The sequence below is a fragment of the Chlorocebus sabaeus genome, chromosome 25 (genome assembly GCF_047675955.1).
Source record: "Chlorocebus sabaeus isolate Y175 chromosome 25, mChlSab1.0.hap1, whole genome shotgun sequence".
Lineage (NCBI taxonomy): Eukaryota > Metazoa > Chordata > Mammalia > Primates > Cercopithecidae > Chlorocebus > Chlorocebus sabaeus.
This window is the reverse complement of record NC_132928.1, coordinates 54,332,110-54,355,860: the sequence shown is the minus strand read 5'-3', so window position 1 is coordinate 54,355,860 and position 23,751 is coordinate 54,332,110. Positions and strand designations below refer to the sequence as shown.

Below are 23,751 nucleotides of genomic sequence, written 5' to 3'. Positions count from 1 at the left end.
GGGAAGTGGCCTCCTAGGTGCTGTGTAAGCATGGTATCTGAAGCATAGTAGATACTCAGTAAATGTGTGTCGAGTAAATGAAAGAAATGGAAAATCTTTATCCATGAGAAAGAAGGGGAAGTATTTCAATAAACTGTAGCTTTTTGGAAAAAAAAAAAAAGGTGTCAGGGAAATGCAACTGACCACAAAAGGCTTTTGTCCTTCAACTCTTTAAATCCAGAAAACCCTAATCATAATGGATTGAACATATTAAAGTGTGATTATGTAGCACAAAGGGCTTTAGCTGTGGGAGGTCTTGTAATTTGCATTCACAAAATGGCCTGCCTAGAAGAAGGCAGCCTGAGTGCCTGATGAGGACACAGAGCTTCACAGTAGGGGGTTGGTGTAGGTCAGCCCTTAGCAGAAGGAAATAATTAAACAATCATTTCCTAAAAACAGCACACAGGACTGGGAGCCAACCGTCTTTTTCGTAGCCACTCTTGGATTCTGCCCTTTGGTTGGCCACTTGGTAGCAATGTTCCATTTCAATCAAGGAGGTATCAACTTGCTTTCAGCTTTGGTCCTAATGTCTAAACAAACACAACCCCTGCTCAAAAAGTAAACTGGAATAAATGTTTTTCCATTTCTTCATGATTCTGTAGATGATGCCAAAATATTAAGGACATTTTTTCTTAAATGAAAATAATTCTGCCTAGCTTTACCACAAATTTCTAGATCTGGAATTTTAATTTTAATCTTAAGGAACTGCCAAACCAAAAAATACTGCAAATGTTATAAGAATGTGATTTGACTATAAGACTAAGGCAAGGCTGGACTACCTTCTCTATGTTCTCTCAATATTCTAGGAGAGAAACATTCCTCAACTGCAATGTTTTCTATCCTCTTATGAACCATCTTCTCCTTTTAGCCTTTTGTCTTTTACTAATACTTTCTTAATATCAAATCACAGGAATAATTTGGACACCTTGAAACATTTCATATCAGAAGAGGAGAAGTTGTACCTGCTATTGTTGGGCTCATCCCAGGACACCCCAAAGTTTGGCACCTTGGTGTGCTGAGTGCTTTGAATTAAAGAGGAATGAAAGAGCTTCAGAAACAGCCCCAGAAGCAACCAAGGTTTTTCTGACCATCTGCAGTCCTCCCATCTCCTGACCTTTCTTCTCCCCTTGAAGTGATTCACAGAAATCAGAATTCCTCTTCCTCAAGGCAGGTCATAGAAACTAGAACTCCTCTTCCTTCCCCAAAGCAAGCCATAAAACCTAGAAAGGTCCTTTTTTCCCTCCTCCCTTCTCCTTTGAGGACCCTCATTCCAGTGGGGTCCTGCCCCATCGAGGAGGTGGAGAAGAAATGCTTCACAGAGAGGCCAAGAAGAATCTGAGCAGACAGGCCTTGCTAGGTCTCCCCTTTAGACTATTACCATTAGATCATAGCCATTTGTCCATTTACATTTCTACATGGCTGTCCATTCTTCCTCAAACCTAAGCATAAAAACAGATAATATCCCCCATGTCTTTGGGTCCTCATTTCTGATGGCTCCTGTGTCACGTAAAACTTTGATTAAATAAATTTGTTATGCTTTCTCTTGTTAACCTGTCTTTTGTGATAGCAGTGTTGTTGTGACCCTTATATAGTGAGTGAGCAAGGGCATCACACCTTTCTGCCCCCAAGTTATGAAATGTCAACTCTTCAGTTTACAGCATAACCTTGGGGAACAGAGCTGTGGAAAACCTCAGCCACCAGCCTTCTAGAGGGATTCCTACAGAGCACTTTAGGTTTTATGGTTAAAAAACATACTCTTTGGATCAGCGTTTCTTCTAAAACATACTTTTTGGATTAGACAATGGTTTGAAAGCTTTTTGGGCAGTAAACTTTTTTTTTAAAGGACAAAAATCTTAAATGGATGTACAAAATATAAAACAGATCAAAGTGGAGCTGTCCTGGTTGGAGGCATGGAAGAAGGAATAATTAGAGGTCTGGCTCTCCACAGGATTCTAGCCTTGAGGCACTGCCATAGAACCTTGGTGCATTAATGGAACACAAGCTACTACCACAATAGTTCTGAACCAATGTTTTCTAAGCTGAGCTTAAGCCTTGGCACCTGATGCTGTTTGGTTTGTATTCAATAGCAGAGCATGACTCACTAATCTGTTAACGTGGTCTCATTACATTGTGTCGTGGGTCTCATTTCTGGTCAACTCAGCCTTTTGTCCTGAACTTAAAACTGGCTTTTTGGTACATCAATTTCTGTTTATGAAGAACACATAAAGCTGTACCAATAGTCACCTATCTCAATTTCTGTTACTGACAGGGAAAGTTGCTTAGCCTCTGAGTTTCAGTTCCATCAACAATAAAACGAGAACCAAAACTTATGCCAGATGCTATGTATAACTTTCAAGACATTCTTGGTGAGGACACACATTGATACATCACAATAGTTAATTTACAGCATTGCAGTTGAACATTCTTTGTTAGCTAAGGAAACAAGGCAAAATATGACAATTAATGAATCAATCTTGGAAAAATAATAATCTTGAATGAGGTGAACTGTGGGATGAAATAATAATAGACTTAAGCCATCACCTTGAACAGTGACCCAACCCATACCTCCTTACTTTTGAAGGACTTGTTTCCTACCACTTTCACTTCTGAGTATGTTCTGAGTATATGTGTGTATACCAAGTATTGAGCACTCACTCTCATCAGCACAGAGCTGATCGCTTTGTGTGCTTTATCTAATTCCATGCTCATATTAACTTAATGAAGGAGGTACTCTTGTTTATCATAAATTATTCTTGCTTATCTTGTAAAATAAATTGAGGTTTGGGAAGGTTCAGATGGCTTTCTCCAAATATCATCACAGGTAAGAGTGAGTCAGCTTTTGCTGCTTCCAAAGCTCATTGACACCAGGGGCTGACAAATGAGGCTTCTTCATGAGTAACATCAGAGTAAATACAATGGAAATATTAAAAAAGAATTGTCTCCATGAAACACTCTCCCAGATGTCAGTGCTTATAAGGATGAGTAATAAGGAAGATGATGAGCTAAGCATCTGGTAGAGTAGCTCCATCGCCAGGTACCAGAATTGTCCCAGCTCTGGGAGAAATTCTAGCACCTATTTTGTCTCTGCACTCCTTGGGGAATTCTGTGGTTCTTTTCCGAGTGACCTAGTAGGCAGCTCTAGGGAGAAGGGTTGGAGGCACTCACCTGTGGAGACACTGGCCGAGGTAGGGGGGCTCCGGGCCTGTTCTTTCAGAGCCACCACATTGACAATGTATTCCTCCCCAGGCTTTAGTCCCGTCTGGTTAAAGGACGTAACATCACTGGGGACCTGAGCAATCACTCCCCCTTCATTGTTCTGGACAGTGGGGAGAAGCAGAGAAAACAAAAGAGAAAAGTCACTGGGAGAGGAATCTGATGAGAGAAAGATAAAGGTATGGAATACTAATTGTGGGCTGTGAATTTAAAGTAGGGCAAAGTCTCTTTCCTCCTTGCTGACAGCTGAGTATCTGGGGCCAGAAATAACTCCCCATGGACTCCACAAGAAAGACACCACCCTATGAGGATTTGGCAAATGGAGGGTCAATTTTTAGGAACATTTCTTTCAGCTCTCCTGAGTTTGCTGAGTTTGCCAATAAAAATTAGTCATGAGGTGGTGCAGACTGGTTTTTGCCAATGATCAAATGTTTGATGGTTACGGTTAACATTCATCAGAGCTTTTTGGCATTTATCGTAATGAACATGCCTCTGGCTATTTAGAAGAAGATAGTCATGTGTGTTTGTGTGTAAACATCTTTATATACACACACAACACATGTCAAACTAAGACATTGCCATGAGATAATTGTTTATGAGCCAGAGCTAATATTTTGCTATATCTGGAGTTTCTCATGGTGTTACATTCAGTGTGAATCTGTCAATGTCTTGTTTCCCCTCTACCTAGATGAATTAGGACTCAGTGAGACAACCAAACATGAAGTACGAAGAAAGGAAAAAGGAAGCTTGGAGAAAGAGAATAACATGAAGAGAAGAAGGAGACAAGAGGGAAGAGACAATGAGAAAGAGTAACTTGACAAGATTGAATCTAGAATTTATTATTTATTATCTATCTTTCTATCTTATCTTTCCCTCTCTCTTTCTCTCCATATACTTTCTATGAGTGTCTTCAGAAGTGGAGGAGACAAGAGGGCCTTTTTTGGAGGGCATTGCCATTCTCCCCTATTCTTTGGCCTCTATTTATGGTACCCAGGGTGTGTTATATGTAATTTATAGCCATACTCTTATAAATCAGTGTCATGAATGCCCCCCAGTGGCCTCAACCTACAGATCACAACAGTTATTAAACCATGTGGCCATGCATTTGGCCTTGGCATTCCCTGGTCAGCTTCTCTTTTCATTAGAGTTTTACATACTGGATACATGTAACAGTAGAACCTGGCATAACTTTTTCTTCCTGAGCAACAAGGTGACTTGATTGTTCCAATTGTTATATAACTCAATTGCCTGCCATATTTTATTTATCATTTTCAAATAAGACATATTGGTACAGATGTCTGTTTAGATATATTTACCTTGCTGTGAATGTGACTATGATATAACTGTATCCACATAAAAGAATGGGGCATACAGGTTTATTGAATAGAGCCCTGGGATAGGAGGTGGAGGCCCAGGTACTCATTTTAAGCCTGTCACCAACTAGTTGTATGATGTCCTTCAAGTTTTCTGAATCACAGTCTCTATAAATTAAACTAAACTAGATGTAAAATGAAGGGTCCTTCAAGTTTTCTGAATCGTAGTCTCTATATATTAAACTAAACTAGATATAAAATGAGGGGTCGTACCCTGTGAACTTGAAGGTCTTTTGTAATTCTAACAGTTCATGGCTCTAAGAATTTTGAAGTAAAAGAATGGTGAAATCATAGTCTTGTTAGCCAAAAATGTGTCATTTGTCATTAAGTCTGATGAATGGCTAAAAAATGTTCTTTGATGTTGAAGAATAAAGACAGAGGGAAGGAGTCTGATTGAACTTTATATCCTCATGTGTGGTACAATTAGGGAGGACACTGGTAGGGTCAACAAATTCTGGAAATACGGAGCCAGGCATGCACCTCTGGCAATTCAGAAAAGTTAGTTTTAGAATTAAGAAAATAAAGAAATACTGCCTTGAGTAGAAAAGAATCTTAGGATACTTTAAAAGTCATAGACTAATAAAAGAAGTTGCTAAATTAATAGGTTACAAATTTATTATGAGTAATCCAGGAGAGCCAAGGTGTCTTTGTGTTATGTCTGTAACCTTTAGAGATTGATGCCACGCAAGCTGACTTTTCTCTGGTGCATCTGTCTGCACAGAATGAAGCTTTTGACTGATTATGTAACTGATTCGGTCTGGCTTTTCTTATGTCCTAAAGAGAAGCCTCAATTTGTTGAGGGTCTGGCTTTCACGCTCACCAAAACCATGGTTCATCAGGCCCTAGAGTTATCTCAGCAGAGAGCTGGAGCTGCTGGCTGCTTCCTGCATCCTCTGTTCTGCAAGGCCAGGGTGCCATGCTTGGAGTTACTCTTGTCAGTGGGTCATTACCACATATTTGTTGCAGAAATGTTCTATATCCCAGACACCCACAATATGCCATTTTGTGTCTTTAATGGCATGGAGAGAGATATTGGGTAACGCCTTCCTTGCTGCCCCTGATTCCAAGCTAAAGGTACAAATACTCCAAATAAGTCTGTCTGACAGTATAACAGGTGAGTGTTACCTTTGGAATGAAGCTGATTTCCCACCCATCAAAGGAAAATGAGAAGGGCTCCCACTGCACCTCCACGGTGGTCTCTGTGATCGTCTTAAATTGTAGCCCTTGAGGAGTGGAGAGATCTGGAAAACAGCAATGTAGGTGACAATGTCATGGCTAACCCTTGGGACAGAGAGCATTGCCTGATGCTTTGTGTTGGTGAACTTCCTCCACGCCATGGGCATGGTGGTGTCTGGTGGACAATCCCAATCTTACTCCAGACACAGTGAGTCCCAGGTGCAGGATCTACCCATCCCATTATGGCCCTAGTGCTCGATGTTGATGGAATACACGAGTTAACTTAAACACAATATATAGAAACAATTTTAATGCTTTTTATTATATTAACAGGTTACTATTAAAATGCAGACATCATTTTCCTTTTCTTACTAATGTGGTAGATCTTGGCATTTCATATATAATATAGTGCCTTTTTCAGAGGACTTGAGCAGTATCTTTAGAAGCTTTACAGCACTCTCGGGAGGCACTATGATGGCTTCTATCAGTGTTGTCATTTTGCACACAGGAAAAGAGAGGCACAGAGAAAGCTAGCTAAAGGTGTGGAGCAAACCAATTTCAGAATTAATACTAGAGTGATTTCCTTGATCATTGATGCACATTGAGGTATTTTGTTTAGCTCAAATCAGTAAGTCTAGGATGGTCTGAATTTTTCATTTCATGTATCTCACTCTTTTCCTCCCACTGCCCCTTCTTCCCCAACCACACAGACACATACACATGCACAGGTTTTGTGAGATGGAAGTGTGCTTGTCCTAATGGAGTTCCAATTATCAGCCCTGAAATATGACAGCATGACTTTTCTCAGTTCTCCAGGAAGCCTGCTCCCATTTTAGCTTTACCTCTCATGGGCTATTCCCGTTGGAAAAAGGACAGATTTTCTCATCCTTCCTGTTTGGAAGCATTTTCATGCTTCTTGGTTGGAAGGCAGAGCTGACTGTGAACCCACTTGAAGGCGTGTCAGGTGGTTTACATGATCTTGTCCTTGTCACCTGGGAGCTTGCCTGAGGGAATACCCTGAATTGACATAATAAATGCCACAGGAGATGGAAACCTCATCACTGCGCATGCATGTGGATCAGAGAGTAGACGCTTGGGAGTTAGGCCAGGCACTTAGGGTGGTGACTCATCCCGGAGCAAGGTGGGAAAAGTGGCAGATGGTGACCTGCCTCACTGCACAATCATTGCAGATATTTAAAACCAGTTCTCAGGCACCAGAGAAATTGTTTTTTAAAAAGGTCAAATATAAACAGAGATAATTATAGGCATATTAACAGAGTCAGCACTCATCTCATAGCAGAGTCCAAAATTATAACAGAATTTCTGTCACTTGAAAAGCAAGGGGACAAGATGACTTCTTAAATTCTTTCCCCTCTGCCTGTCTCTATCCTTGCATCCTTCAAAGCTCAATTCAGTCCTGGAGCTTCCATGAAGATTTCAAGGCTAACTCTTTCTACCTTGGCCTTTTCCTTTTCTGAACTTTCGTGGCATTTGCTACCCAAACATCATCTTATCTACACAAAATGAGTTCAAATCTCTTACCCCTTATCTGGTGGTAAGTCCTATTTACTGGCCCAAGGGCTGTCTGAATTCTAGAGGGCTTATGTTTTCGTGGTCACTTCTTGTTCCACTTTCTTGTTACTGCTAAAAATCTCTGTATCACTCATACCTCATCTCCTGTGAATGTTCTCTTCTCTCGTCCCGGATTTTAATCAGATACAGCCCCTTTCTCATGATCTCTCTGAAGAGTTTCCACATAAGGCACACAGACATTTGTGTGCATGCAGGTTTTGCAGTATACTTGGGGTGATGAGAACTTCTCTTGTCTAAATTCTTCTGCCTGGCTTTTGAAATTCTGAACTAAAACAGGCTTATTGTATCAATTTAAGAATTCAGAGGGGTATATAGAAAAATATAATAATAATTTCCTATCTCCTTCTTATTCTACTCTTTGATGTAGTCAGTGTTAATAATTGGTATGCAATCTTTTATATTTTTCTATGCTTGAACATACACAAAATACAGACATACACCCACAAAAGTTTCCCATTATGTGTAAAAAAACTGTTCATTTCTTATGGAGAGCAGTTTAGATTGTTTTCTGTCTCCATCTCTCTCTCTTCTCTGTGAATCCTTCTAAACTATGCTCTAGGGCTTCAACTTTTATAAATAAAATGAACTATTAAGATATTTTGCTAAACAAAAGACCAGGAGGAAATTATGCCACCTCTCTATCAGGAGAAGGGGATGTTGTCAGTTGTGGTTTTAAATATGATTTTTTTTCTCACTTTGCTATACACTTATGGTCGAGAACATACCATTTAGCACTTACTTCTTAGAGGTACTAGTTCATATCTCCTTGTTTTGTATCTCTAACTGATTCAAAGTCTGTAGATGTCTCATACTTTCCTTGACTTCTAATCAGAGTCTAGCTTATAACAAGTCAGTACTCTATAATTAAAGTACTTTTTGTCCTTTTGGGTCTATAATTTATGAAAGTTGCCTGAATTTGGAAACTCTTTTTAATCAAAAGTGCTTTTTAATGATGTATCCTTTCTAAATGGGCCACATCTCTAGCCCTTCCCCTCAAGGGCAATGACTATTCCAGACATCCCTGAAGAATTAAGAAAAGACACTACTATCATGAATGCCCATGATCTCATGTAGGAGAAAAGGAAAATGAAGCAGGATGGGGAAATGGTACGTACGGGTGGCCACCTTGGCAGTGATGGGAAGGCTGAGGATGTTGCTAATGACAGCGTAGACGCTGATGTTGTAGGTGAGACCTGGCTCCAGCTCCGTGATGGTGACACCACTCCAATCTCCAGGCACCCGCTGCTGGAGCTGGAGGCCCCCCAGGGCCGTCGGCTGGTAAGAGATCACATATTCCGTCACTGCCATCGGCCCGTCCCATTCCAGCTCAATGGACCTGTCGCTGATACCAGCCACTCGCAAGTCCTCTGGAGGGGCAACTACCAGGAGGCAATACATAGATAGCATGAGCTCAGAGGATTGCCTTCCCCATCCTGGACTCAACTTTCTTCTTCACATCTCACTCCCCATGCCACGTCTGTATGTTCTGCTGGGCTCAATGGCTTTAAGTGATTTGTAACTTCCTTTGTGAACAGGCTCTTTTCTTTTTGGTGCTTAGTACCACAATGTCTATAAGGTCATGAACATGCAGTGGAGCCAGCTCCTACTGGCTTGTAAAGGCTGATTGTCAAATTTTCAGGACCGTTTCAAGACTGTCGTTGAATAGAGCCATTACTAAAGATTCAATTTTATAACCTAATACTTAAGTAAATTATATTAAAAACAAAGGTAATAGATACTCAAAATTTATCACTTTCAAGTTATTTGACTACATTTTACTATTATCTATACCTTTAAGATAATTTATGTGTGCTCTATCTGTCTGGTGGAAATATTCTATGAATGCACCCTACCACACATCTGTTTCCAGCTCCATGTTTAGTGACGTCATGTTGGTAATTGAAATTGGCCATGGAGAGAGTATTTACATCATGGAAACTGGCAAATGCTACACAACAGGGCTTTTAAATTTTTTTCCTTCAGAGAGCCAGGTTGTTAGATATTTAACAGCACACCACTGGCCAAAATTTTTGGTGGTTTAATAAGTTATTGTCATCAGATTACTCTGGGAGCCAATATCTGATTTGGCAAGTGGAAACAAAGACTCATTCCTGATTATCTTGCAAATTATGAGAAGCCAAAACAGTAAGTCCTGGATACCATGGCCCGATGAAGATACTCAACAGCCCATTATTGTAGAATTTTCCCTTTTAAAGACCACTTATGTTCTGAAAGAAATCTAGCTTGTGTTAAACTAATTTTTATTAGCCTCAATCTTGGAGATGATGATTAAAAAAAACATTCTTGAGGACTTTGCTTTACTTTCTTCTGATTTCTCAAATGCTGCTTGGAGTCATCAAAGATTAAAACACATAGAAATAGCCTTTTGTGTATCGTCTTGGAAAATGAAGATTCACCAGTGTTGTGGCCATTAAATAATTAAGCCTTTAAGACTAACTAGGAGGCTAACTCCAGTGTGTCTGTAATTAGACCTGCCCATAGATTAAATTAAAGATCGAGCCAATATTTATTTAAATGCTCATTATTAACTTATAAATTTATATGTAGTGGAGGCTTCCATGAGTTTAAGCATTGTCATAGGTTTTGAATTTCTCCCCTGGGTAATCTCACCCTTCCCCTTTACAACCAGGTAGGCTGAAGCCAGCTGTGTTTTGCAGGACCATGTGAGTGGAGAGTGCTGTCTCATTGTACTCACACATGCACCCTCAAATCCTCAGCAAAGGCAGAGATACAAGGAGATCTTTAACAGATCCCAGACTCACAGGATAGAATCAGCAGCATATATATGTACTGCTGGACATTTGCTTCAATTACTTTTACCTAAAACCATTCATTGAATAAAACAGTCTAGAAAGCAGAGCTTCTTGAGGATGGCAAATGTTGACTGAAACAAAAATTTTAAAAATTTTTGTTTAAAATTTATAAAACTAAAGAAGTGTAAATGAAATTTAAATAAACTTTCAAATGATGTTTTATAAACTGTATCACCTATATTTCTGACCTTTTTAAAGCTTTGAATTTCACTAAAATCTTTGGGACAGCCTGTATAACATGTACAGAACAACTCCTAGGCCATGAGAAGAAGAATTGATATTTAGAACCTGTCAGGATTTTGCATGATTATACCGAGCACTTATTATGCACCAGGTACAATGCTAACCACTTTTATGTAGATTATTTCATTTCATCCTCTCGCCAACACTATGGAATTAAGGTATCATTATTACTACTATTTTATAGGTGACAAAACTGGACCACACAGTCAGCAAACATAGAGGCTAGGATTAGAACGCAGGTAGAATGACTGTAAAACTTCTTAGCCAATATACAACACCACTTTACATTTGTGTAGCATTTCACAGTCTATAAACTATTTTCAGATATACCATCTAACTAGAATTAAAAAAAAATATTTAATAGCAACCCTATGAGGTAGTTCATGTAGATATAATTATCCCAGCTTTACCAATGAGGAAGCTGAATCTCAGGTTAAGGATGTGCCAAAAGTCAGAGTGGTGTCATAGCAGAACTGACTGTCAAACCCTGATCTACAGTCTTCATTCTTTCCCCTGCAATTTAGGCAGCAGGTTACAGATTGCACAAGATGCCTCCTTTCATTTATACACGGCCTCCCAAAGTAAACTATATTAGGAATAATTCAGACGATCTTAGTAGATGTGATCTCTAGACCGGTGCTCATCCTAGAGGTAAGAAAATTCTTTTTAAACAGGTTCTCTAGTGCCTGTCTCCTGTGATTCAACACATTAACTCCAGGTTTCCTATGCAGGACTTCTGTCAGTGGCAGAAATGACCACTTCAAATTTCAAGTCACCAGCAATTCTTCAGGCATTTGGAACAAATCAGTGTATTCCTTTTTGCTTCCTTCTTCAAAGCTAATATTGACAATAGAGGGTGATCTAAGAAGAGCATTTTGGGATTTTAAAGCAAAAAAGGAGGTGCAGAAAGATTTTTAAAAAAATGTGGGCAACTTAGCTTAAGGTCTGAGCCTGGTGGTAAACACTGACTGCACTTCTGACTGAGAAAGCAGTAACTGGTGTCATTCCTCGTGGAAGTGGTCTTGACAATGGTGGCTCAATGGAGGAAACCACCACCACTTGCACTCTAACTTAGCAGCAGCTATGTACATAGCTATGTACACTAGTCGTCAGTAATCCTTATAAAAGAAAATTATACTGAACTGTACCACAAACAATCAAAGAGCCTCGTGCCTTAATTCAATGAATTCATGGTGAGTGCAAAGTATTCTTAGTCTTACTGTCTTTGGGGTGTCAACTTTGAAACTTGAGGAAGAGCAGGCTGTTAAAGAGGAATAAACTGTGGCTTGAGGAATGAGGGTTGCTTATCTGCAAAGATGCCATGCTGTTTCCTTTTTAGATCTTGCATAAATGTTGCACTTATGTGGTGAGAGCAGTTGGAATTAGTTCCGTGATGTGTCTTACTCCAAAGAGCAAGTGGTTTCGGGTGCCAAAGGTTGGGCTGGCTGCAGTCCTGACAGAGCAGAGGCTGACACTGATGAATCTCCGCGGGTCTGACTGAAGTCCAGGGAACAGCTTTCTGGATTGTCTCAAGACCCTGCTCTGATGGTTCTTTTATCCTGCTGGCTCCAGGGGAGTTTTGGCCAGCTCCCTGGCCAGCCCCCGCACTAACCACTATCACTGGGGAGAGATGTGGACAAATGGTTGAATGTGCTTTTCCACCCTACCTCTGACACCTCATTTTTTTTTTTTATCATGTGATGGAGCTCAGCTTTCTTACCAAAAGGCTACTTCTTTGTCTATGTGTCTTTAAAATTTTTATTTTTCAATTCTATTCCACTTTGCATGCCAGAGAAGATAAAAGAGTGCTAGAAGCTGGTAGGAGACCAGTATTCTTTTTCTTACTCCGCCATTAATTAGCTGTCTGGCTCTGGGAAAATCTGTCTCACTGACTGCTGCTTTTTAAATCTGTAAAATGAGAAGCTTCTTTCTAAGGCCTGTTTTAAGTTCTCATATTCATGAATGTTTTGTTCTGTTATCTGTACATGGGCAGAGAATGGAGGTGGAAGTCTTGAGATTTTGTCCCTTGGCACACTATGAGGATAGATCAAGGCTAGAAGTCAAATGTAGTGACCTTGGCAACACTGTTCAATTGTGCTCAAGTGCTGCAGACCTGGGGGGCCTCAGAATGAAATCCACACAATGGGCAGCTATTTTCTACACCCTTGCCAAAGAGAAAAGAATGCCCTATAAGGAAGTATATTTTGAGGCTTTCAGTGTTTTCACCTTCCTAACCCTTCTCTCTCCTCTCCTTAGTCCTATGGGCAATGGGAACATCGTGCTGTGGTGTGTGCACCTGGCCAGGAACGTCAAACAGTGGATAAATAGCCCCTTCTCCTACAGCCTTTTCACAAAGAGCAAGCAAAGTAGCACTTTAGATAATGACCTAGATACTTCTCTGGAAGAGACCTGTAGCACTTGGATTAAAAAGCAGGCCTTAAGAGCAGACCTCCTGCAAATGAGTGGTGGCTCTAGGGTTGCTATAGAAACAGATGGAGATTATGCAACTGTCCTTCTTCACATGTTTTGGGAACCTGTAAAGTAATTTATCTGGACCTATTGAAGTGTTCCTCAAGCAGCACAGAGGTACCATGTCGGAGGTAACATGCTCATAGTTTGGACTCAACCCAGTTGTAGCTATGCTAGCAGCTGCTGCGTCTTCCCTGGGGTAGCCAGGAGGGTTCAGTGTGAGTCCTGGATTAGATCAAGATTTTGTTTGCAAATGAACCTATCCCTGTAGAAAGGCAGGGTCAAGAATATGACGGGTATATCCAGACCACCAAAGATTGAGTCTACTAAGAAGCATGTGTGCTACAGAATAGCATCAACGCAGCGATGGCCCACACTGACCCTGCGTGTCCTCCAGATGGGGCCTCATGGAGCCTGATCCCCTGGATGGGAACTGGGGCCATGCGTCAGCCTAGCTTCCCAGAAGGTGCCTAGTGACTTTGGATTCAGAAACAATAAGGCTTAATTTCTGCTTGAAATTCACTTTGGGATAATTGGTGTGGTGACTATATTTTTAGAAAGATATTTCAACTCAGTAAACAAAATTGGGAGGCTAAATGAAATAATTGGATATGGAAAAAAGTAAGGAACATTAAATGTTTTTCCCTAAGCACAGTGCATTATTGTTGTTTTTCTTTTCATTATTACCATTGATTTTTGAAAATAATTTAACTTGAAGTTACACGTGCAGGAACATTGCCTGCCATGTAGGAGTGAGTAACTCTGGCTTATAGAAAGCTGGTGAACCTGGCTTACCAGGCTTTCCGCCTTAAACTGATGTCACATTACTTATCAGAAAAATTCCTAAAATTGCTCCATTAGAAGGTTTAAAATGTTTGTTTGTTGTTATTTTTTATTTTAAATAATCCCAGTGGGCTCTCTGAGCCCTAAATGGAAAGGACCAACCACTTAATCTGTACTGTTTAGAATGTAAACAAATGTATGTGCAATAGTCACTGATTTAGTCTGAAGAGGATGAGCTATAGTGAAATAATAAACATAATCTGATTTGCATCAAAAAGAGAATCAGTCCCAATGAGATACCTTTCTCTCTCTCTCTCTCTCTCTCTCTCTGTTGGTTTAGATCCCCATTGTAGGACATCATCTTTCTATCAGCTTTGACAGTGCAGACTATACATAGGGTTGGTTCTAATTTGCTAGATAGTCATCTGGAACAAAGTGAGTCATACTCTTTTAATATTCTGTACTAATTGTTAGAATGTTAGCTGTTACCCAAAGTCCTTAGTACTTTATTCCTATTTAGATTTAAGTCCTTGTCTAAAAACACTCTGCCCCACTAGAACCATTTCATAAATTAATAACATCTTGCAATCTGTAAGCTCCAAGATAATCAGAGAGCCTCACAGACCAACCACCATCTCTTGCAGTAGCATTGTGGAAGGCATTCCTGGAATATGGCAACTGGCGAGGGAGATAGTTTTGAGCGGATGGAATGCTTGGGATCCCTCAGAGTTAGAGAATGGCCTTGCCTAAGATAGTCCCATGACCTCACTCTCTACCCTCCCCCACCTCAAGGACAATGAAGTGTTGTCATCATTGCTACCACTGCCTTTTTCCTAGTCTCAGGGGTAACAATCCAGCTTTCAGCCTGAACTTGACCTTTTCCTATTTCCACTCTTTATCCCCTTTAATCTGCCTCATCAATTGTTATTGACTCAAGAAATCAGCTCTCTTGGAAAGCAAATGAGTACAACTCAATTGAGAATTATTTTGCCTAAACTTCACTTTCTCACTCATCTTTCTTCCCAAGTTAACTGGAGGCATCCAGCTAGTTTGCTGGACCACCCTTGCCAAACACCCCAGAGAGTTCCCCTGCCTACCTGCTGAGCAGTCAGGGCCCTGGTAGCCCTCTTCACAGATGCAGAGCCCCTCCTCACATTGTCCTCGCCCACTGCAGGCATTCAGACACTGCCGCTGGCCGCAGTCCTCACCAACGTAGCCCTCCTCGCATAAACAGGTACCGTTGGCACATCTCCCCTTCCCCGAACAGTCCCTGGGGCACCTCAGTTCCCTGCAGTCCTCGCCAGTGTAGGGCTCTTCACAGACACACTCCCCGTCCACGCAGAGCCCCCGGGAACTGCAGTCTGTTGGGCACCGGAGTTCGGAACAGTCATCCCCGCTGTACTCGCTGTCACAGATGCACTGGCCATCCACACACACCCCCCGGCTGGAGCAACCCAGCGGGCAGTAGGGCTCCGAGCAGTTCTTGCCAAACCAGCCTTCGTTGCAGATGCAGCCACAGGACTCAAAGCTAAAGTTGCCGTGGCCACTGCAGTGAGGGATATAGTCCAGTTGTCCTGGAATGGTCAAGGAGAAGGTCAAAGAGCAGCAGTGGCCTCTCCTGTCAATGGTGCTGGGGAAGGATGGGCAAAGGCCTCTCTACTCATTCTCTGACCAGATTTCTGTTGCTGAGAGTGAAGCTCAACATAGTTTGGTACATATCCAATTTAATAAATATTTTCACCTAACATGGGCTGTCTATGCCTAGCACAGGGCTGGGGGCAAAGATGAATGAGATCTTGTCCCCTGTCCTCCAGAAGCTCACCTTTAAGGTGTCTTAGGGTGGATTCCTTAGAAGTAGGTCTTTGATAAAGATCCATGTAAAAGTGATTTATTGGAAGGTGTTCCCAGAAAAAACTGGTAGGGAAGAATGGACAATCAGGAAGGGAACATGCTCAAGCCCAGGTGCATTATCAAGCCAAGTCCCAGGAGAGTCACTTGGATTCAGTTCTGCAGGGCACTCTGGGCAGTGCAGGTCACATTTCATTGTGGGTTAAGGTCTGTCCCTGAGGGCATGTGAATCCCCCAGCCCCTCATTCTCTCTTTGGGCAGCCCAAGAAGTTTCCAACAAACTGAGGAGAGCCCTCTGACCAGGATGCCCAGGTGCTGGCTATGGGATTGTGAGGGACCCAAGGGGGTGTAGGCCGAGCACTGAGTCCACTGTGCAGAGAAAGGTCTTACATGTTACAAACCTGTCCCGCTCCCTCCCTGCCTGCCATCTGACTCACTCTGCTCATTCATCAAAACGCAGCACCAGGGTTACTTCAAAGACTCCCCAGGACCTCGATCTCATTTAGTTACTGTTTGCTGTGACCCCTTTGGGATTCTATGCATGTCTCTGTCCTAGCCCTTACTGTGGGATAACGACAGTGGCTAATTTATCTGCCTAGCATGATTCAAGTAAACATATTAAAGAAATACAAATGGAGTACCTGCTGGCATCCTTCTTTGCACTTGGCCCTGAGGATATGAAGTCTAGTAAGTTACATCCTTATTTAATTCTGCTGCTTCATGCCACTCCCATAGCATTTACTGACATTATTTAACTTAGCTCTTCCTTGCAGATGTTTCCCACATTTGCCAGGGATCCTGGTGGAAGGCTGGCAAAAAGTTCACTTACAGAAGTCCCAGCTTCCTGAGCTGCAGAGTCCACGCTCATGGAAACCTAGGACTTTCCCCTATTCAGCTCTGTTGAAAAGATGAGCTGACCTGACCATTGTCATTGAAGCACAGTAGAGCTGGACTTGCTCTTCTGTTCTTCAGATTGTTTAATCTACAGTGTTGGTTATGGGGAGGAGAAAGATGTGAAAGGAGCCCATGAAATATTTTAGTCCTCAGTGACTGCCTCTAGACTTGCTGTGTCTCAGGGTGAACGTGTCTGATACCCCTCTGCAGCTGCGGGCTATCCAGGCTCTGTTAAAATTTCACTCTGCCACCTCCAGTTTTCATCCCTTGAAAGCCTTGAGATCATGGACCCTATAGAGGTGAGTGCTTGAACTCAAGACAAATGTCTCTTGTCATCAAAGAACTGAATTGCATGGGGTCTAAGGTACCTTTTGGGAGAGAAAAGCTGTGCCCAAAGGGGTACACATGCAATTCCCACTCACTGGCATCAGCTGATAACAGCTGTTGCTTATACAGTACTTATAGAAGCCAGGCTGACATCTGAATAGGTGCTTTCATTGTTAATAACTTCTTGTTGCTCTAGTCTAGCACCATTTGTAGATGAGGAAAGGAAGGCACAGATATGTAACTGCTTAGATCAGCTAGGAAGCAGTAGAGTCAGGATCTGAACTTGGGAATTCTGATTCTGAAGACTTAATTATGTCTTGCAGAGAGGTAAAGATAATAACTCATAAGGGTTACTAATTAGGGGTGGGCAATGTTAGAAGTAAATCCCCTGAGATTTCAGCCTCTTGGAGGGTGCACTAAGCTGTGTGAATGTGTTGTGTGTGAGAGCATGCGTATGTGCATGCGTGTGTGTGTGTGAGAGAGAGTGTGTGTGCATACGCTTCTGAGTGCTTGTTGAGGGGGCAGGGACTAAAACTTCCATCTCACTGGAGAAGATGGGGATAGGTCCTCCGAGACTTTAATGACTATCATCTACTCAGATGGGAGAAAGGCTGCGATTGAGTGAACAGAGCGTCTGCATTCTCTAGTCCCTCAGGTTAACATGGATAGATATCAATTCAACAGCTTGTGAAAACCAAAGATGAATGAAGACAGACATCAAATTCCCTGCTCACCATCGAAGTTGCTGTGCTGAACCGATGAACCATTACCTGACTCATCCACCCAAAATCAGGTTAATGTATTTCAAACTGGCTATGCAGTGTAGAGAATCCCTGGACTGAATCCCTCGGGGAAGAACTGCATTTAGATCTTAGAGACATATTAACCAGCAGCTACAGACTAAGGCACTTTTTTCCTTTGACCGTGTAAAGAGAGGCCGGGGTTTTGCTGGGAGTGTGTTTCTGCTGGAAGTGCATTGGTCCTTCTTGTTCACTCTCCCTCTCTGCTCAGCCCTCTCCTTCCCCTCCTGAGACCACGCTGCAATCTCCCGGACTCTACCTGTGGCAGCACTTTCTTGGCAGCAGTTGGCGTTGCACTGGTCTCGCAGCACTGACACCTCTCTCTCCAGCATCTCGATCCGGCTCAGCAGCTCCTGCAGCATCTGGGCTGAACTGGCACATGGGCAGGCCTTTTTGGGGAGGTTGATCCTGTGTGTAAAGGTGACCTGGCTCTCGTGGTCTGAGGTCTGGCCCGTGTACTCTGCCACAGTCTCATCTTCTGCGCTCACGTCCTGCTCAGCAGAGGCCTCTAGCCCCGAGGAGCAGAGGCTGTCCAGGGGCACGTTAATGTTGTACACGTGGTTGAAGACCACAGGCTGTTCTTTGCTAGATGTGTTGTAGTTGGCAATGCCTCCTTCCTCCTCCACTGACTGTCTCTGGACCCTTTCTGTGGTGACCTCCAGCTGACACTCCGAAGGCTTGAGCATGGAGCCCAGAAGGATCAGGTTGACGCCAATGAGCATGTTCTTCAGAACCACTGTTTCCCCATCTGCCCCCATCCTCTCAGCCAGAGATCTGGGTTCAGGACCAGCCTGCAGCACACAGCATGGAGTTGTGGGAATCTGCAAGGGAAACCAAGGAAAGAGACAGCCTCTGAGACCTACGCCTTGGCACCATGGCTCTGCACAAGCGTACAAAGCTCGGGGATAGGCAGCCAGAGATATTCAAGGGGGACATCAGGAAGGGACCGTGGCTGCCCAATGTCATAAAGGCCCAGGACTTTGTTCCCTAGAGGACTGGACCCCCGAAAATGGACACTGCTTCTGCATACTATTTTGTTTTCTCAAAAGGCTTATCTGGAACACACGGGTCTGGTCCCATGGTGGGCAAGTGGTTCTTGGAGGAAACATGAGGACTGGGGGCTGGGGCTCTGTGGATGGGCTGTTCCTCTGAGGAGTACTCAGAGTTTCTTTTCACTTCCAGGTGAGAAATTGGACCAGGGAGCCTGGGTGTCCTCTCCTATTTCCCCAGATATTTATTGCAAAAGGACTCTGCCAGCCACTTCAAAACAACTTCAGGAGCTCCTCTCAGCTCATCTATTCATACAAGTTGTCTTCAGAATAACCAGCCAGGTAAATAATACAGCTCCAGGAAATTGTGATTGTTAATAATCCTTGGATACATTTGTGATTATCTATGGCTGTGTGAGCTGAACTTTCTTTAAATCTTCATGTTAGTATAGTCCTTGCACTCTGTGACCTCCAGATGCTTTTCTTCCAAGTTCCTGTTTAAATTGGTAAAATAATGAATTAGCTCCTCTGCTGGTTACCTAGTCACTAAGAACCATAGAGTACAATAAACTCACTGAGATGCAAATCAGGTTTACAGAAATTTTATTCCTTTTGTATTCTCTATGCAAAACAGAAAAGAGATTTACAAACCTTGGTTCTAAGAGTTACTAAGAAGATTAAGGACTAAGGGACCAAGTGAGTGTGACTATGCGTCTGAGAAGAAGGTCACAGCTAGGATTTACTGCATTTGTACTCAGTACAGACTGTGCTGAGCCACTCACACATGAGCTTACATGACCCTCAGGACAACCTTGTGATGGGACACTATGATTAGCTCCATCTTCTAATGGTGGAAGTTCTTCCAAGAGAGGTTAAGATTTGAATGCAGGTCTCACTTCAAAGCATGTATTATTAATTACTATGTCCCAGGGCCTTTCTTGAAAAGAATATTCCATTTTCTCTTGCTTTTGTTGGAAATTGTGTAATTTCTAAGGTCTTCCCAGGAATATTGCGATTAGAAAATTTTGTTAGGGTCAGATTCAATGTTCTTTCCTCCATGAGCATTTGTCTCTCATCTTTTCCCTCCTGCCTCCTCAGCTATTCTCCCAAATGCAGGCTGAATTCATGTCCCTCTCTTCCAGGCCCCACTTCTGACAGCACTTGCCATGCTAGACCATGGGTTTCCTTTGCCTGCTTCTTCCCACCTGGACTGCTAAGTCCTTGTTGGTCAGACCGTGTCTTATCTGCAGTGTGTGACCGTCGCTCCAGGACGGTGAGAGTGCTCAGTGCATAGTTGTTGAATAAGTGGATAAGTGGATTCCTGGAAGGATAGATAGATGAATTCATGAGAAAATGCTTAGTGAGCAAAAGGTTAAATCATTCTCCAACTAATTTAATCCCTCTCCATTATCCTCAAGTTAGATACTGGTCTGTTCAATTTCAGTTCTGAACAATGCCTGAGGGTTGATTTTATTAGGAATAACCTGTATTAGTACCTAGTATAAAATCATGCCTTATTATTCAGCCCTTACTATATACTGACTATTATCTGTCCCTGCTTACAATATGGACAGGAGCAGACCAGAGCAGAGCTGTTGAGACTGTAGACTCTGGAGCCTATGGAGTCTCTGTTTAGGTTCAAGCCTCAGCTCTTTCATTTTCTAGCTGTGGGAAAATCACTTAAGCTCTTTGTGCCTCAGTTTCTCTTACCTGCTCTGTGCTTCAGTTTCCCTATCTATAAAGTGGAGATAATAATGGTACTTATCTTACAAGGTTGGAGGGTTAATGGAATTATTATCTGTATAATATTTACCCAGTACCCAGCATTAACTGACATAAATAAATATTGTTTGCAGACAAGTGGAATAATTGTTCCGATTCTTCCCCTAGTCAAGACCTTCCCTGAAATCACTGGAACATATGAAATGTGTTATCCATTAGTGGACAGCAGAAAAGCCCAATCCTTAACATAGCCTTGTCCAAAGATGGGTGAGATCCTTGGAGCAATGTGGGAGATGATGCTCTGTTGGCCACTTCCAGACAAGGTAAATAAACCTTGGGGATAGGTAGAGTGACATGTTGGGATCAAATTGCCCTCCTACCTGTAAGTTCCTAAAGCCCCCTCTCATCCAAGTCTCTACTTGCCTCCTCACTTTTAGGTTCTCTAGGCACGACTTTCTTGAGCATCACTTTCTTGAGCCCTCCTATCATTGAAAGTCTCCCAGAAATGGCTCTGCTATCAGTCATTTACACAAAGATGGGGTCTTAGCTATCTTTCTAATTGAAGCAAAGTTTGTTTATCTGATGCATGTGGATATTGCTGAATAATTTTTTCTTCTGGGAATTGGAAAATGATCACATAGCACCCCATAGCACTTAACAGCTTTTTTGCACATAGTTGATACTCAAAATAAGTGAATGAATAAATAACATTATCAATGAAAAGGAAGACAAGTGACAGGAAAATTAAGAGAGAAAAATGTTAGGTCCTACACTTTTAGGTCCAAAGTGACAGCTACAAAATTACATGGAGGGGGAAAGGTACAGTTTTATGTGTAAAAAACACTAAATATCTTAGTCAATAACTAAACTTGCTATGAGTCAGTCAACACTGTGATTTTTGTAACCCCTGAACTCTTACTCAAACATAGGCTTTATTAATTAAAATATAAGACAAAAGATAGACAAGGGGCTATGTTGTTCTACTCTTTACTGTACTGATCATTGGCCACTTCTAGGTGCCTGGGTTGTTGAAGGGACTCAAAATCCTATAATATGAGAGGGATAAGTTTAGCATTTTGGTCCAAAGATGTGAAGACTTAGGGGGTACATTTATTCATTTATCATTCACTCATTTGAAAGATATTTATTGAGTACCTACTATATGCTGGTCTTTTTCTTTTAGAAGTTGCATTCAAGTATATGTGGGTAGCAGGGTTGGGGCATATAAATAAATATCACAAACAATTATATATGTCATATATAATGTATTATATAATACAAATTATGTGATATTTAGCATGTGATAATGCAACACACATGAGTTTGTGCTTGTCTCAAGAAGTGGTAACTGCTATGGAGGGAGCCAGGGTGTTAACAGGGCAGGTCGACATTGTGTGGGGCATGATCAGGACGGGCTTCTCTGAGAAGATGACAGCTGAGAGGACACCCAACAGAAGTGGGGTGGTGAGCTGAATAGATAGTGAGGGAATAGTTCGAGTCTCCAAGGCAGGGGTCAGTCTGGTGAGTTTGAGGAATAGTATGGCTGGGGCCAAATGAACAAGGGAGCCCTGTGGGGAGATAAGGTCAGAGAAGTAGCGGGGACCAGGTCATGCCCAGTCTTGTAAACCCCTGTAAGTCATTTGGCTTTTACACTGGATAGATGGTCATTGTTCTCAAATGCATCCACATATCAAACACTTATTATGCCCTAACCTGTCCTTGAGAAACTCTCATTTTCATGGAGGAGATGAAAACATAAGTAAATGTAACGACAATGCAATGTGATAATTACCATGGCTAACAAATACATCACCTGCTCTGAGAAGGCTGGAGGAGATGCTAACAACTCTGCCGGGGGCGGCAGGAAGGGGCACACAGAGTGGGTGGGGTGGCCGTCAGTGCCGTTTGCCAAATATTTCTGGCCTGGCTTTCCAGGAGGACTGCATCTTCCAGCCCTGTCTTGGTTAGGTGAGGCCATGGCGCTAGTTCTGGCAGATGAATTGTGAGAGGAAGTGGTGGGTGTCTTTTCTGGGCTGGTACATTAACATTGCTGATAGGAGACACCCTAGAGCTTTCTCTCTCCGGAGGTGACTGGCAGAGTTCAGGATGGTGGCTGCTCTGCCAGCCTGGATCCCCGGGTGACTACAGAGTTTCCTGCTGACTCACAGTGGACATGTCATGTGAGAACATGTCGTGTGAGAAATAATCTTTTGGTGTTTGAAGTCCAGATTTGGGGATTGCTTTTTCCCATCATGTAACCTACTCTATCAGGGGATAATGCCAAACTTGACTTTAATGGATTATTCTTTAGGTGGAGAAGGCCAAAGTTCATTTCACACAGAAGAACTTACATTTGCTAAAACTATGATATGTACAAGAGCATGGCTTGTTCAATGAATGCAAGTATTTGAAGGGTTGTAAAATGCTAAGTATATGGCAAAAGGTCCTAGGGAAGTGGTTTCCACCAAATGGGAGAATCTACAAGGAAACAGATTTTAGGTCAATATACAGACTAGCATTGCTAATAATGAAAGTTACCTGGGTGTCATGGTAAGTAGTGACTTCCTGGTCACTGGAAGTGTTCAGGTACAAGTGGAAACACTACTTAATGAGAGTGCCGAAGAGGGGGATGTTAAGCATCAGATGAGTGATTGGGCTAGAATGAACATTGAGGTCTTCTCTTTCCTGATGCTTTATAAATTCTTGGTCTTAGTGGGCTTTGAGGAGCTAACCCACTATAATATGGCATTAGTTCCCTAGGGCTGCCGTAACAAATAATCACAAACTGAATGGCTTAAAACAACAGAACTTTATTCTCTCATAGTTCTGGTGGCAGAAGTCCAAGTCAGGCATCAGCAGGGTTGATTATTCCCTAGGTCTCTGAGAGGGAATCTGCCCCATGCTGCTCTCTCAGCTGCTGGTGACTGCTAGCATCCCTCACCATTCCTCTGCTTGTAGATGCATCACTCCAGTCTGTGCCTCTGTCTGTGCCCTGTGTTCTCCTTGTTTCTTCATATGGTTGTCTTCTTAAAAGTATAGCAGTCACACTGGATTAGAGGAACCACTCCACTCCAGTGTGATCTCATCTTAATTTAGCTACTTTTATCTGCAATGACCCTATTTCCAAATAAGTTTACATTCTGAGGTTCTGGGGGTTAGGATTTCAACATGTCTTCTTAGGAAAGCAGGGACACAATTCAGCCCATAACAAATACTAGTAATAACTGGGCCAAGTTAACCATTTTCCTAGTATTATTTTATTTATTTCTCACAGCAACCTATAAGCTAGGGAACAGTGATATTTAAGAGTCAAGATATTTAGCGACTGGTGTGGTTTGGGCTGCAACCAATCAGAATGGGGCATCAGTCAATCAGACTTGCTGCAGACAACCAGCAGGGCCCTGTGGTGATTTTCCTGTGATGACAGGTCCTCTTTCTGTCTCCATTA

The 23,751-nt window shown here is 42.2% G+C and overlaps 1 protein-coding gene across 2 annotated transcripts in view; it reads right to left on the bottom strand.

Moving 5' to 3' along the window:
* Positions 1–23,751, bottom strand: part of TNR (tenascin R) — a 425,309-nt gene that overhangs the window by 74,776 nt on the left and 326,782 nt on the right. Inside the window, exons 3-7 of one of the 2 annotated variants that reach the window (XM_007989404.3) lie at positions 17,852–18,413; positions 14,821–15,297; positions 8,510–8,773; positions 5,751–5,866; positions 3,205–3,355 (exon numbers count right to left, since the gene is read on the bottom strand). In XM_007989404.3, coding sequence (XP_007987595.3) covers positions 3,205–3,355; positions 5,751–5,866; positions 8,510–8,773; positions 14,821–15,297; positions 17,852–18,350 — 1,507 coding nt within the window. In that variant the 5' untranslated portion in view covers positions 18,351–18,413. Of the gene's footprint in view, positions 1–3,204; positions 3,356–5,750; positions 5,867–8,509; positions 8,774–14,820; positions 15,298–17,851; positions 18,414–23,751 lie in introns of those variants that run through there. The other variant, XM_037985917.2, reaches the window with a different exon arrangement.